This window comes from Nerophis lumbriciformis, linkage group LG28, assembly GCF_033978685.3.
Source record: "Nerophis lumbriciformis linkage group LG28, RoL_Nlum_v2.1, whole genome shotgun sequence".
Classification (NCBI taxonomy): domain Eukaryota; kingdom Metazoa; phylum Chordata; class Actinopteri; order Syngnathiformes; family Syngnathidae; genus Nerophis; species Nerophis lumbriciformis.
Window position 1 is genome coordinate 25024496 of NC_084575.2, and position 12141 is coordinate 25036636.

A 12141-nucleotide genomic window follows, 5' to 3' on the forward strand; every position below is an offset into this window, starting at 1 on the left:
TCCACATCGAGAGGAGCCAGATGAGGTGGTTCGGGCATCTGGTCAGGATGCCACCCGAACGCCTACCTAGGGAGGTCTTTAGGGCACGTCCAACCGATAAGAGGCCACGGGGAAGACCCAGGACACGTTGGGAAGACTATGTCTCCCGGCTGGCCTGGGAACGCCTTGGGATCCCCCGGGAAGAGCTGGACAAAGTGGCTGGGAAGAGGGAAGTCTGGGCTTCCCTGCTTAGGCTGCCGCCCCCGCGACCCGACCTCAGATAAGCGGAAAAAGATGGATGGATGGATGAATGGATTTATTTCACACACATCAGATATTACAAAAATCCCACTGTATCAATATTATCATTATAATTATTAAAGTCTTCATTGACTTGTTACACTTTAAACAATGTCAATGATCTTTCTGCTATTAATAGAAGGTCCTGGTTTTTCCCAACAAAATGAAGACTAGGCCTAGCCCGATAGTCGTTAATTAAAATTAACTCAATACCTCTGCCAGCATTGATAAATTGTCATGTTCCTGTGTTCGTCTCTTGCTTGCAAACAGGGTGCAAGAGGTTTCACCCCGTGCATCACTCTCAGCACCTGACCACGTTTGTTCAACGGCAGAATTAAATGAAAGGTGTAAACCCTCGTCAGTAATCCACTATTTTTGTGTCTGTGGGTGGAGGCGGGACTGCTAGCTTCTGACAACGCCAGAGCCTTGCTAGTTGCTGGTGAGGAGCACTGCAAAGTGACAAAAATTAGGAGGGGGAAAAATTATTGCAATGTCAAATAGTGGGAATATTTCAGCTTCAAATCAAAGGAGCAAGATTAGCCTATCAACAGGATGAATGAGCCAGTAGGCCACCATCGTCTTCACCGTATCTTTATTAGCTCACTAACCCAAATTCTTTGACTTTGCATTCCCAATGGAAATGAGAAAAAAATGTTTCCTCCTGAATCGATCATGACAATGGTTGTGGCAGTTCATGATGCCATGTTCTGAACTTGTTAAAGAACAACTTTAGCACAGTCTTGCCTTCAGCCATGGAAATAAGCTATTCAGAGGCTTGCAATACCCACAATGCATTGTGTTTACAATGTCACACTTTCAAGACCTATAGTTTTCACTTATTTCTGTCAGTAGACTAAATATGGAAAGCGATTAAAACTTTAACATGGCTGACGGGGTGGAAAGACAGTAGAAGTGAACAAGACCGCCCACAAAACGGCACATTATGAAGAGGCTTGAAAATGGTCTGTAAAAAAAAAAATCTACACAACATTTTAACAAAAGCTCCACCATTACATGTTATATAGACCACAATGAAGTGTTTTAAATGTAAGGGAAAAAATACACTATGACCCCTTTAAAACAACACTGACAATAAAATCTTTTATCGGCAATATATTGTGGGACAATTTATCATCCAGCAAAATGTGTTACCAGCCCAGACCAAGACAAACATGGTGCGATCCCTCCCTTCACAGTACATTTGTGCACGTAATAAAGAAAAGTACATAAATGAATGCGAGCGCTTCTCCCACAAGCTGATGAAAGACAGCCATCAAGCAAATCTCCCTGGCCGGTAATGAGACTGGAGTGTCAGCAGACAGTGCAGCATGAGTCCTTGTTAAAAATGGCAGCTTTTTAGCTGAGTTTTTTGCAAACCATAGTTATATGCACACACACACACACACACACATCTGTCACCTTGTTTTACTCCACTTTCCATCAACTGGCCACTTCACTGTTGCTAAATATTAGGGTAGGGCTGGGCGATATGGCCTTTTATTAATATCTCGATATTTTTAGGCCATGTCATGATATCTCGATATTTTGCCTTAGTCTTGAATGAACACTTGATGCATATAATCACTCCAGTATGATGATTCTGTGTCTACATTAAAACAGTCTTGTTCATACTGCATTCCATCCATTTTCTACCGCTTATTCCCTTCGGGGTCGCGGCTAATTTTAAACTTTCACGCAGAGAGGGAAATCACAACTAAGTCAATTTACCAAAACTGTATTTATTAAACAGTTACTAAGCAGTGGCACAAACATTCATGTCATTTCAAAACAGAAAGTGCAAAATTGTCAGAGACATTGTAAAACAAGCTATTAGTGCACTTTTGTGCATGATGTCACTAAGATGACATATCAAAACAACAGTAAATTAAAGTGCACTTTTTGTGCAGAACGCCACTACAATACTTTAAAACAAATAAAGTGCACTTTTGTGCATGATGTCACTCAAGATATTTCAATAACTGTCAAATAAAAATGAGCTGAATAATAGGAAATCAAATAGTGTATGTCCTTCGCTATGTGGTAGGTAACTGCAGCCGTTATCTCCTTTTGTTGTTGACTATTTTTTTTCATACGGTGTTGATCTGGAAATGGTTGCTTGGGCATTTTGTGGGGGTGGCACCGAACGGAGATGTTGACATGTGGAGTTTCAAGCACTCGTTCTCTAGCAGGTGACTTTTTAAATTATGCTACAAATTAGCAGTGCTGCTACTCTTTGTAAAAACGCTTTTGCCGCATACTTGACATATTACGGTTGTCTGTTCAACATCTTCCCGCTTGAAGCAAAACCACCGCCACACGATTGACCCCGTGCTGTTTTTCTTGGGAATTAATTCTTCCTTCATTTGTTACCAGATTTGCACCTTTTTTCTCTCGTATTACCACTCAAACCTGCTACAGATAACGTTACCCATGTCGCTACCTCTCTGCTCAGCGAGGGCGTATGACGTTGCACGCGCGACAGTATGTGACGTATGTAAGAAGGTGCGCTTGTTTTAAGTCTTTGTGAGAAGGAGAGACAAGATAGAGTGCCCGCAGCTAAAAGCAACTGCGTGAGAACGTATACTCGAATATCACGATAGTCATTTTCTATATCGCACAGGGACAAACCCACGATATAGCGAGTATATTCGATATATCGCCCAGCCCTATATTAGGGGTGTAACGATTAATCAATATAGATTTATATTCCTTAGATTCACCTACATCAATCTGTGCTTGGCACGTTTGCCTCCAGAAAGATACAGTAGGTATCGATCAAAGATAGTTTTAAAAGGGAATCGATCCAATTTTTTCGATCATGTCACAAATTACAGCACAAAAACATTCAGAAACAGCACGATTGCAAAAGTACCATCGAAGACTAACGACAACACAATAATATAAGGCCACAACTGCACTTTAAGCAAAATAACAATAGTGACAGCGGAGCAAGATACAAAACGCACCGACGTCCGGAACAAAACAACTGGCAGCCAAGTAGTAGTCCTCTCATGAGAACTAATAATTGGATCAGTTAGGCTATGAAAATTAGGAAGCGAGGGACCAACGCCATCAACAGGGATGGTTCCGCACACCTGGGACGCTGTCGGGGAACTTTATTTAGCAGCACTTTTAAACCCCAAAATAACAACAGTGACAACGGAGCAAGATACGAGACGCACCGACTTCCGGAGCAAAACAACTGGCAGCAAAGTAGTTGTAAGAATTGGATCAGTTAGGCTATGAAAATTAGGAAGCAAGGGGACCAACACCATCAACAGGGATGAGGAGGCATAAATGCTTCTTCACACATGAGAAGCTGTCGGGGAACTTTATTTAGCAGGTAAACCTACTCTTAAAATGTGGGTTACTGGTGAGTTATTAAAAATGTGAGCAGAAAATGTTTCCGTTTGTCGATTCAACTTAAAGTGTTGCACTTTATTCAAATACAAATTGAATCCATTGGCCACTTAATGTTGTTTACTTGCTTGTTTGTATCCATAATTATTGTTATACCTAATTGTCTTACAAGAAATAACAAGAACATAGGAAACTTCATAGTCACACTGGTTGATTGTTAAATTAAAAAAGTTACTGAATCACTTCGGATCGTCCATCCATCCATCCATTATCTACCGCTTGTCCCATTCGGGGTCGCTGGAGCCTATCTCAGCTGCTTTCTGGCGTTAGGCGGGGTACACCCTGGACAAGTCGCCACCTCATCGCAGGGCCAACAAAGATGGACAGACAACATTCACACACTTGGGCCAATTTAGTGTTGCCAATCAACTTATCCCCAGGTGCATGTCTTTGGAGGTGGGAGGAAGCCGAAGTACCCGGGGGGAACCCAAGCAGTCACAGGGAGAACATGCAAACCCCACACAGAAAGATCCCAAGCCCAGGATCGAACCGAGGACCTTCGTATTGTGAGGCACACGCACTAACCCCTTGCCTACACCGTGCTGAATTGAATATCCATAATTCACTTGTGCATAATTCTCTTACTAACTTAATAACGGGAATATAGGAAATTTCACCTGCATTGCCCAGTTTCCAGTATCTAACAGTCACACTGGTTGTTTCTTAAATGCTAAAAAGTTATTGAATTGATTTCAACTCACTGAATCATTTTGGATCGGATAGTTTTAAAAAGAGAATATCGTCACGGATTCGTATTGGCAACCACAAATTCTAACTCAAACAGTTCCACCCATACTGTATATACACACCTTCATTGAAGCATGCACCCTTACCTCTGACGTGAAGCTGCAACGACAAACGCTTTGCAAACCATGTTAAAGATTTACTTCACTGTTGCTAAATATTAGGGATGTAACAATAATCAATATAGATGTATTCTCCTCAGATTCACCTACATCAATCTGTGCTCCGCAAGTTTGTCTTCAGAAAGATACAGTAGGTATCGATCCAAGACCGTTTTAAAAGGGAATCTATCAATTTTATCGATAGTGGAGAAAGGAAATCATTGGATTAAGTTTAGCACTTTTAATGATAAGGAGGTTGAACTTTGAGTCTGTCTGTGGCGTCATCAAAACACAAATGCCGGATAGCTACTGTAGTCAAGGAAGGCCATAACAAACACAAACACCATGAGATAATGTCACAAAATACAACACAAAAACTTTCAGAAACAGCACCATTGCAAAAGTACCAACGACAATAATACAAAGCCACAACTGCACTTTAAGCCCCATAATAACAAAACAACTGGCAGCCAAGTGTCGTCATTTCATGAGAACCAAGTAACTGCATGAACTGGATCAGTTAGGCCATGAACACCGTCAACAGGAATGAGGAGGCATAAATGCTTCCGCACACCTGGGAGGCTGTCGAGGAATTTTATTTAGCAGGTAAGTCTACTATTAAAATGTTGGTTACTGTTGAGTTATTAAAAATGTGAGTAGAAAAGGTTTCCTAAAGTGTTGGTTGCACTTTATTCAGTGTTTCCCACACATTCATTTATTTGTGGCGGCCCGCCACGAAAGAATTACGTCCGCCACAAATGGATTTTTCGGCTTTTGACCCGCTCGACCGCTCATAAAAGCAATGGGACTGTCTGTGAATGTACCTTGTAGTTACAACTCCGGTGCAGTAGGGGGCGGTAGCCTACTATGCATTGTAACTCCGCCAATAGCACTTAATTCACCTGGTGGGCCAGAAGAAGAAGAAGAAGACGAAGATGAAGAAGACGAAGACGGACGGACGGGATCAAAATACGAGGGTAATATAAGTTATAGGTAGATAGGTTATAGCTGGATCGCTCGCGGCTCGTCATATATTTAACGTTAATCCGCGATTTCACCGAGCGTTTCACTGACGGTGAGCAGCCTGACGCTGCTTCATTAACACCGCCGCTGTTTGACTCGCGGTCCGGGGCAGACGCACGTAATAACAATCACCTGTTTTCATACCGATGAGCTAACGTGTCCAGGTTATAACCCTGTTGTCAATAAACACACGTGGAGACGGTGCTTCAGATACTACATTAATACTCAAGCTAAAATGTCCACTGTCCACTGCAGCATGTGAATGCAATGAAAAGAATAAAATCTGAGCCAACCAGCTGTTAAAATGTTGTCCAGGTTAATGTTTTGGCCATTAAAGGCCCTTCATTTCAAGATTTCAACTGTGATCGGGCTTTAAACAGGTGGCTGACCTGTTCAGATGGGTGTAACTGCTACTGGTCAAATAATGTGAAATAGCATTTAATTTTACATGTATGCAATGCCATTTAAATGTAATTATAAATAATAATAATAATAAATACTGTGTAGTGTTGTAAATAGTCAACGGGAAGAATTTTAGTAAGATATAAGCCATGAGCACTACAAAGCCAGAAAAAAACCTAGGCAGGACAAGTAAAAATATTGGGGCAAGTAGATTTGAGAAGTCGGGCAAGTAGAAAAATTAGGGCGGAGAGAACAGGTGAGACTCAGCAAACACTGAAAAATAAAGCAGGGTCAGATCAGAAATGCACTTTTCTCATGAAAAGGGTCCTAATTTATATTCTTATGTGCCTTATAGAGAGGACCACGACAAAACATAGAGCGACTAGCTCCAGTGCCACCTGGTCAGCAGCAGCAGGAGGAGGAGGAGGTTGACTGACTGTGGCAGGACACCTCTGCCTCTGTTTCACTTTATGTTGCTGGTAAATAATATAGTTGTAGTAGTAGGCTAAAGTTAAATTATTTAGTATGCACTAATTAAAGGGGCAGAGCTTTAAGAGACATTTTAGCTTTTATATTTTATAAGAAAAATATTTTTTAAGAACCACAATTAATAAATATATTTCAGTGAATTACTAATTGTTCAAATCTGTATATAAATATGTACATAAAGTGTTGTAATTATATTCCAACTCCGCGTTCTTCTTGGTCATCGCCGCTGCCGCCGCCACCCCCACCCCCACCACCACAAATAGATGCCTGCCCTGTGGGAAACACTGTTATTCAAATACAAATTGAATCCATTGGCCATTTATTGTTGTTTACTTGTTTGCATAGGCGCCGATCTACATTTCTGCCAGTGGGTGCTCGGTGTGTATGTGTATTAAAAAACAAAATAGACGTTCAGCGAAGTTAATATCCTATATGATTTGTGGTTTTATTATTTTGTAAAACGGACCAAACTCGCCACAAAATTAACTACAACAAGATTGATTTTTCAAAAATTACTTTAAAGATTGAAAGTTATCATTAATCCCACGTGGGTGCTCGGCATTGTGCGTGGGTGCTCCGGCCCCAAGAAATGACAGGAATATAGGAAACTTGACCTGCATTGCCCAGTGTCCAGTATTTATTTCACAGTCACACTGGTTGATTGTTAAATGCTAAAAAGTTACTGAATTGATTTCAACTCACCCGTATGGTTTAAAAAAAAGAATATAGTCACTGAAACGTATCGGCAACCACAAATTCTAAATGGTATCGTTCCACCCTTACTGTACTGTATATACACACACCTTCATTGAAGCATGCACCCATACCTCTGATGCAACAACAAACGTTTTGCAAACCATGTTAAAGATTTACGTCACTGTTGCTAAATATTAGGGGTGTAACGATTAATCAATATAGATTTATTCTCCTGAGATTCACCTACATCGATCTGTGCTCGGCAAGTTTGTCTTCAGAAAGATACAGTAGGTATCGATCAATTTTATCGATAGTGGAAAAAGGAAAACATTGGATTAAGTTTAGCACTTTTAATGATAAGGAGGTTGAACTTTGAGTCTGTCTGTGGCGTCATCAAAACACAAATGCCGGATATCTACTGTAGTCAAGGAAGGCCATTACAAACACAAACACCATGAGATAATGTCACAAATTACAACACAAAAACTTTCAGAAACGGCACCATTGCAATAGTACCATCGAAGACTGATAACGACACAATAATATAAAGCCACAACTGTACTTTAAGCCCCAAAATAACAACAGTGACGGCGGAGCAAGATACGAGACACACCAACTTCCAGGACTAAACAACTGTCAGTCAAGTAGTAGTCCTTTCATGAGAACCAAGAATTGGATCAGTTAGGCTATGAAAATTAGGAAGCAAGGGACCAACACCATCAACAAGGATGAGGAGGCATAACTGCTTCCGCACACCTGGGACGCTGTCGGGGAATTTTATATAGCGGGTAAATCTACTCTTAAAATGTTGGTTACCTGTTCAGTGGCCTTGTGGTTAGAATGTCCGCCCTTAGACTGAAAGGTTGTGAGTTCAAACCGCGGCCGAGTCATACCAGAGACTATAAAAATGGGACCCTTTTGCCTCCTTGCTTGACACTCAACATCAAGGGTTGGAATTGGGGGTTAAATCACCAAAATGATTCCCGCTCACTGCTCCCCTCACCTCCTAGGGGGCGGAACAAGGGGATGGGTCAAATGCAGAGGATAATTTCACCACACCTAATGTGTGCGTGACTATCTTTGGGACTTTAACTTTACTGTTGAGTTATTAAACATGTGAGCAGAAAAAGGTTTCCTTTTGTTAATTCAACCTACATTTAAATGCACATCCTAAATTGTTGATAAAAATTATTATTACAGTGTAATAATTATTGTTACCTGTGGTAATGCCACTATGATACAACATTTGTATAACCCTAAACAAAGTAACAGTGAAACTCAATGTATCAAAACAATAGTACCCTCGAAGACTGATAACAATACAATAATATAAAGCCACAACTGTACTTTAAGCCCCAAAATAACAACAGTGACGGCGGAGCAAGATACGAGACGCACCGACTTCCGGAACTAAACAACCGTTGCTATAAAAAGTAGCATTACTGCTGTAACAAACCGTTCAGGGTGTCCCAAGTTACCGGAGTGTGTTAGGTAAGGAGGAGGAGTTTTGTCCCTCCAGAGTTGCCGTAGGGCTGTGACGTAGGGTGTGTGTGGTTGTGGAAGGAGGTGTGTGATGTTGACATTAAAGAAGCTGTGGCTACCGAACCTGCTCTAATGTCTCCCGTTTATTATTTTATTAGATAAGTACACTGTATAGGCGAACCCAGGACACTCGGCTACACTGCTAATATGTAGCATCATTTGAAAAATCACCCGCTAGACAAGGAAGAGGGCTTACTCCGCACGTCAATATCTCCGTTCTGTGCCACACGTCCACACCATCAAAATGCAGAGGCAAACATTTCCAGATTAACACCGTATGAAAAAAAGTGTGATTTTTTTAGTTGTGATTTCCTTCTCTGCATGAAAGTTTAAAAGTAGCATATATTAATGCAGTATGAAGAATAATGTTTAATGTAGACACATATAATCATCATACTGCTGTGATTATATGCATCAAGTGTTCATTCCAGGCTAAGGCAAACTATTGAGATATATATCATGTATCGCGATTTGACCTTAAAAGGGGAACATTATCACAATTTCAGAAGGGTTAAAACCATTAAAAATCAGTTCCCAGTGGCTTATTTTATTTTTCGAAGTTTTTTTCAAAATTTTACCCATCACGCAATATCCCTAAAAAAAGCTTCAAAGTGCCTGATTTTAACCATCGTTATATACACCCGTCCATTTTTCCGTGACGTCACACAGTGATGCCAATACAAACAAACATGGCGCATAGAACAGCAAGCTATAGCGACATTAGCTCGAATTCAGACTCGGATTTCATTGGCTTAAGCGATTCAACAGATTACGCATGTATTGAAACGGATGGTTGTAGTGTGGAGGCAGGTCGCGAAAACGAAATTGAAGACGAAACTGAAGCTATTGAGCCATATCGGTTTGAACCGTATGCAAGCGAAACCGACGAAAACGACACGACAGCCAGCGACACGGAATTCGGCGATCGCCTTCTAACCAACGATTGGTATGTGTTTGTTTGGCATTAAAGGAAACTAACAACTATGAACTAGGTTTACAGCATATGAAATAAATTTGGCAACAACATGCACTTTGAAAGTGCAGACAGCCCAGTTTTCATCAATTAATATATTCTGTAGACATACCCTCATCCGCTCTCTTTTCCTGAAAGCTGATCTGTCCAGTCCAGTTGGAAATGCATCTGCTTTGAGTGTCGCAGGATATCTACACATTCTTGCCATCTCTGTCGTAGCATAGCTTTCGTCGGTAAAGTGTGCGGAACAAACGTCCAATTTCTTGCCACTTTCGCATCTTTGGGCCACTGGTGCAACTTGAATCCGTCCCTGTTCGTGTTGTTACACCCTCCGACAACACACCGACGAGGCATGATGTCTCCAAGGTACGGAAAACAGTCGAAAAAACGGAAAATAACAGAGCTGATTTGACTCGGTGTTTGTAATGTGTTTGAGAAAATGGCGGATTGCTTCCCGATCCGAGAGCGAATAATAGAAAGGCGTTTAATTCGGCAAAATTCACCCATTTAGAGTTCGGAAATCGGTTAAAAAAACATATGGTCTTTTTTCTGCAACATCAAGGTATATATTGACGCTTACATAGGTCTGGTGATAATGTTCCCCTTTAAAATATCACTATATTAAAAAAAAGGCAATATCGCCCAGCCCTACCCCGACTTAAACAAGTTGAAAAACTTATTGGGGTGTTACCATTTAGTGGTCAATTGTACGGAATATGTACTCTACTGTGCAATCTACTAATAAAAGTTTCAATCAATCAAAAACACACCTTCATTGAAGCATGCACCCTTACCTCTGACGTGAAGCTGCAACGACCAACGTTTTGCAAGCCATGTTAAAAAAAATAAAAAAAAGATCTACACCAAATGCATGAGAAGCCAGGATTCCCACAAAAAGTGACCGAAACCAAACCAAAAAAACGGTCGTGCATGCAGCGTTGTTGCTGCTGCTGCTTCCAGACCAGCGAGAGGAACTAGTCGAGTGAGCAGGGAGTGAGTGAGGAGGAAGAGCGAGAGAAAGAGAGAGAGAGCTACGTTACCTTGTTGATGTGCCCTTCCTCACATCGCAGATGCTGCATTTAAAAGCCTCGGCTGTGTTCCTAAAGGTGCAGACGCTACAGTCCCAGTAGCCGTCGTCCGCGGTCTGTTTGGCTTGTCTTTTTGGCCTGGCGAAAACAAAACGTTAGGGTCAGTTAAGGTTGCAAAATAATTTAAAAAATAACTGACATTCCCTCACATTAAGGGAGATTTTTTTTTTTTTGGAGCGTTAATCAAAGCTGCATGCATGCATGCACGTACGGCGGCAAAGCAAACGGGGGTTTGTCCGAAATGATCGCATCGAGTCCGGCCAGGTGCATGTGGTTAGTAAAAATGTCATAATTGCCCCCCCTACAAGCGCACGGTGTATATCGGCTTGCTAGCCTAGCAGGCGCCGCTAGAATCGTCGCGCGTCGAAGCCGAACACGTCCGAGAAAAAAGCGATACGAAACAATGCCGAATTCGACACCGCGCCGCCGAGTGCACTTCCTACGGGCGGAAGAAGCCTCCGGAGAATGCCAGGCGTATCCCCGTGAAAAAATCCCTTTGTTAAGTGCCCGGGCTGGGAGAAGCCGCCATAGTGACTGCACTATTCTAGCTAGCAAGCGGCGACTGAAAAAAAAAAATGGGAGAAACGATCCCCGAGTGAAAGGCGACCGAGTCCGGAAAAAAAAAACATCGAGCCCGTGGCGCCGCGAACGAGCATTGGAGGGGGAAAAAAGCACCCTCAACAGGCGGGCCGCATTACCTGGTAGGGCTCTTTTTGTCGCCCATGGTTGAACGGTAATCCGCGGGAATACGAAAGGGGAGAGAGGAGGAGAAAAAAAAAAGGGGGCCTCCTTTTAATTGTCAGTGTGCTGGGATCCAGATCGAGCCGCTGCTGAGGCTGCTGGCAGACAGGCTCCACTCAGCGCTGGCTGGAGGCACCGCACACAGACTGACTGCACTGCACCACGTGGTGCGCTCTCGGCCAATCACGACGCGAGGAGGTTTAAAAGTCTAATGGACATTTATGAGGCATTTTAATAATAATAACAACTAACACCGGCGCGCTTGACGGCTCGCACCTTACCTTACCCCCACACGTAAAAACACCGCTTTATCGGATGAGATTGGAACCCACAAGCAGGAGAAATCAAGCATTTTTAATAATATTTGTTTTTTTTAAAGGGCATTTCAGGACACCAACACGCAAAACTAATCAAATCCGGATGATAATGACTGAATGTGATGGTGATGTTTTACGTCATATGTGTCAAACTCAAGGCCCGGGGGCCATATCTGGCCCGCCACATCTTTTTACGTGGCCTGGAATTAATATGTGTATTTTCTCACTCATTGTAGTCATTCTTTCCATTTTGACAGAAAAAAATATACACGTACCACATGCAATTTTATATATTTTAAACTTTAACATATTTTTGGTTGATATTA

The 12141-nt window shown here is 41.9% G+C and overlaps 1 protein-coding gene across 2 annotated transcripts in view; it reads right to left on the reverse strand.

Moving 5' to 3' along the window:
* Positions 1–11630, reverse strand: part of rybpb (RING1 and YY1 binding protein b) — a 65118-nt gene extending 53488 nt beyond the window's left edge. The window contains exons 1-2 of one of the 2 annotated variants that reach the window (XM_061923950.1): positions 11456–11630; positions 10710–10835 (exon numbers count right to left, since the gene is read on the reverse strand). In XM_061923950.1, coding sequence (XP_061779934.1) covers positions 10710–10835; positions 11456–11481 — 152 coding nt within the window. In that variant the 5' untranslated portion in view covers positions 11482–11630. Of the gene's footprint in view, positions 1–10709; positions 10836–10906; positions 11284–11455 lie in introns of those variants that run through there. The other variant, XM_061923949.1, reaches the window with a different exon arrangement.
* Positions 11631–12141: the final 511 nt, after the last annotated feature.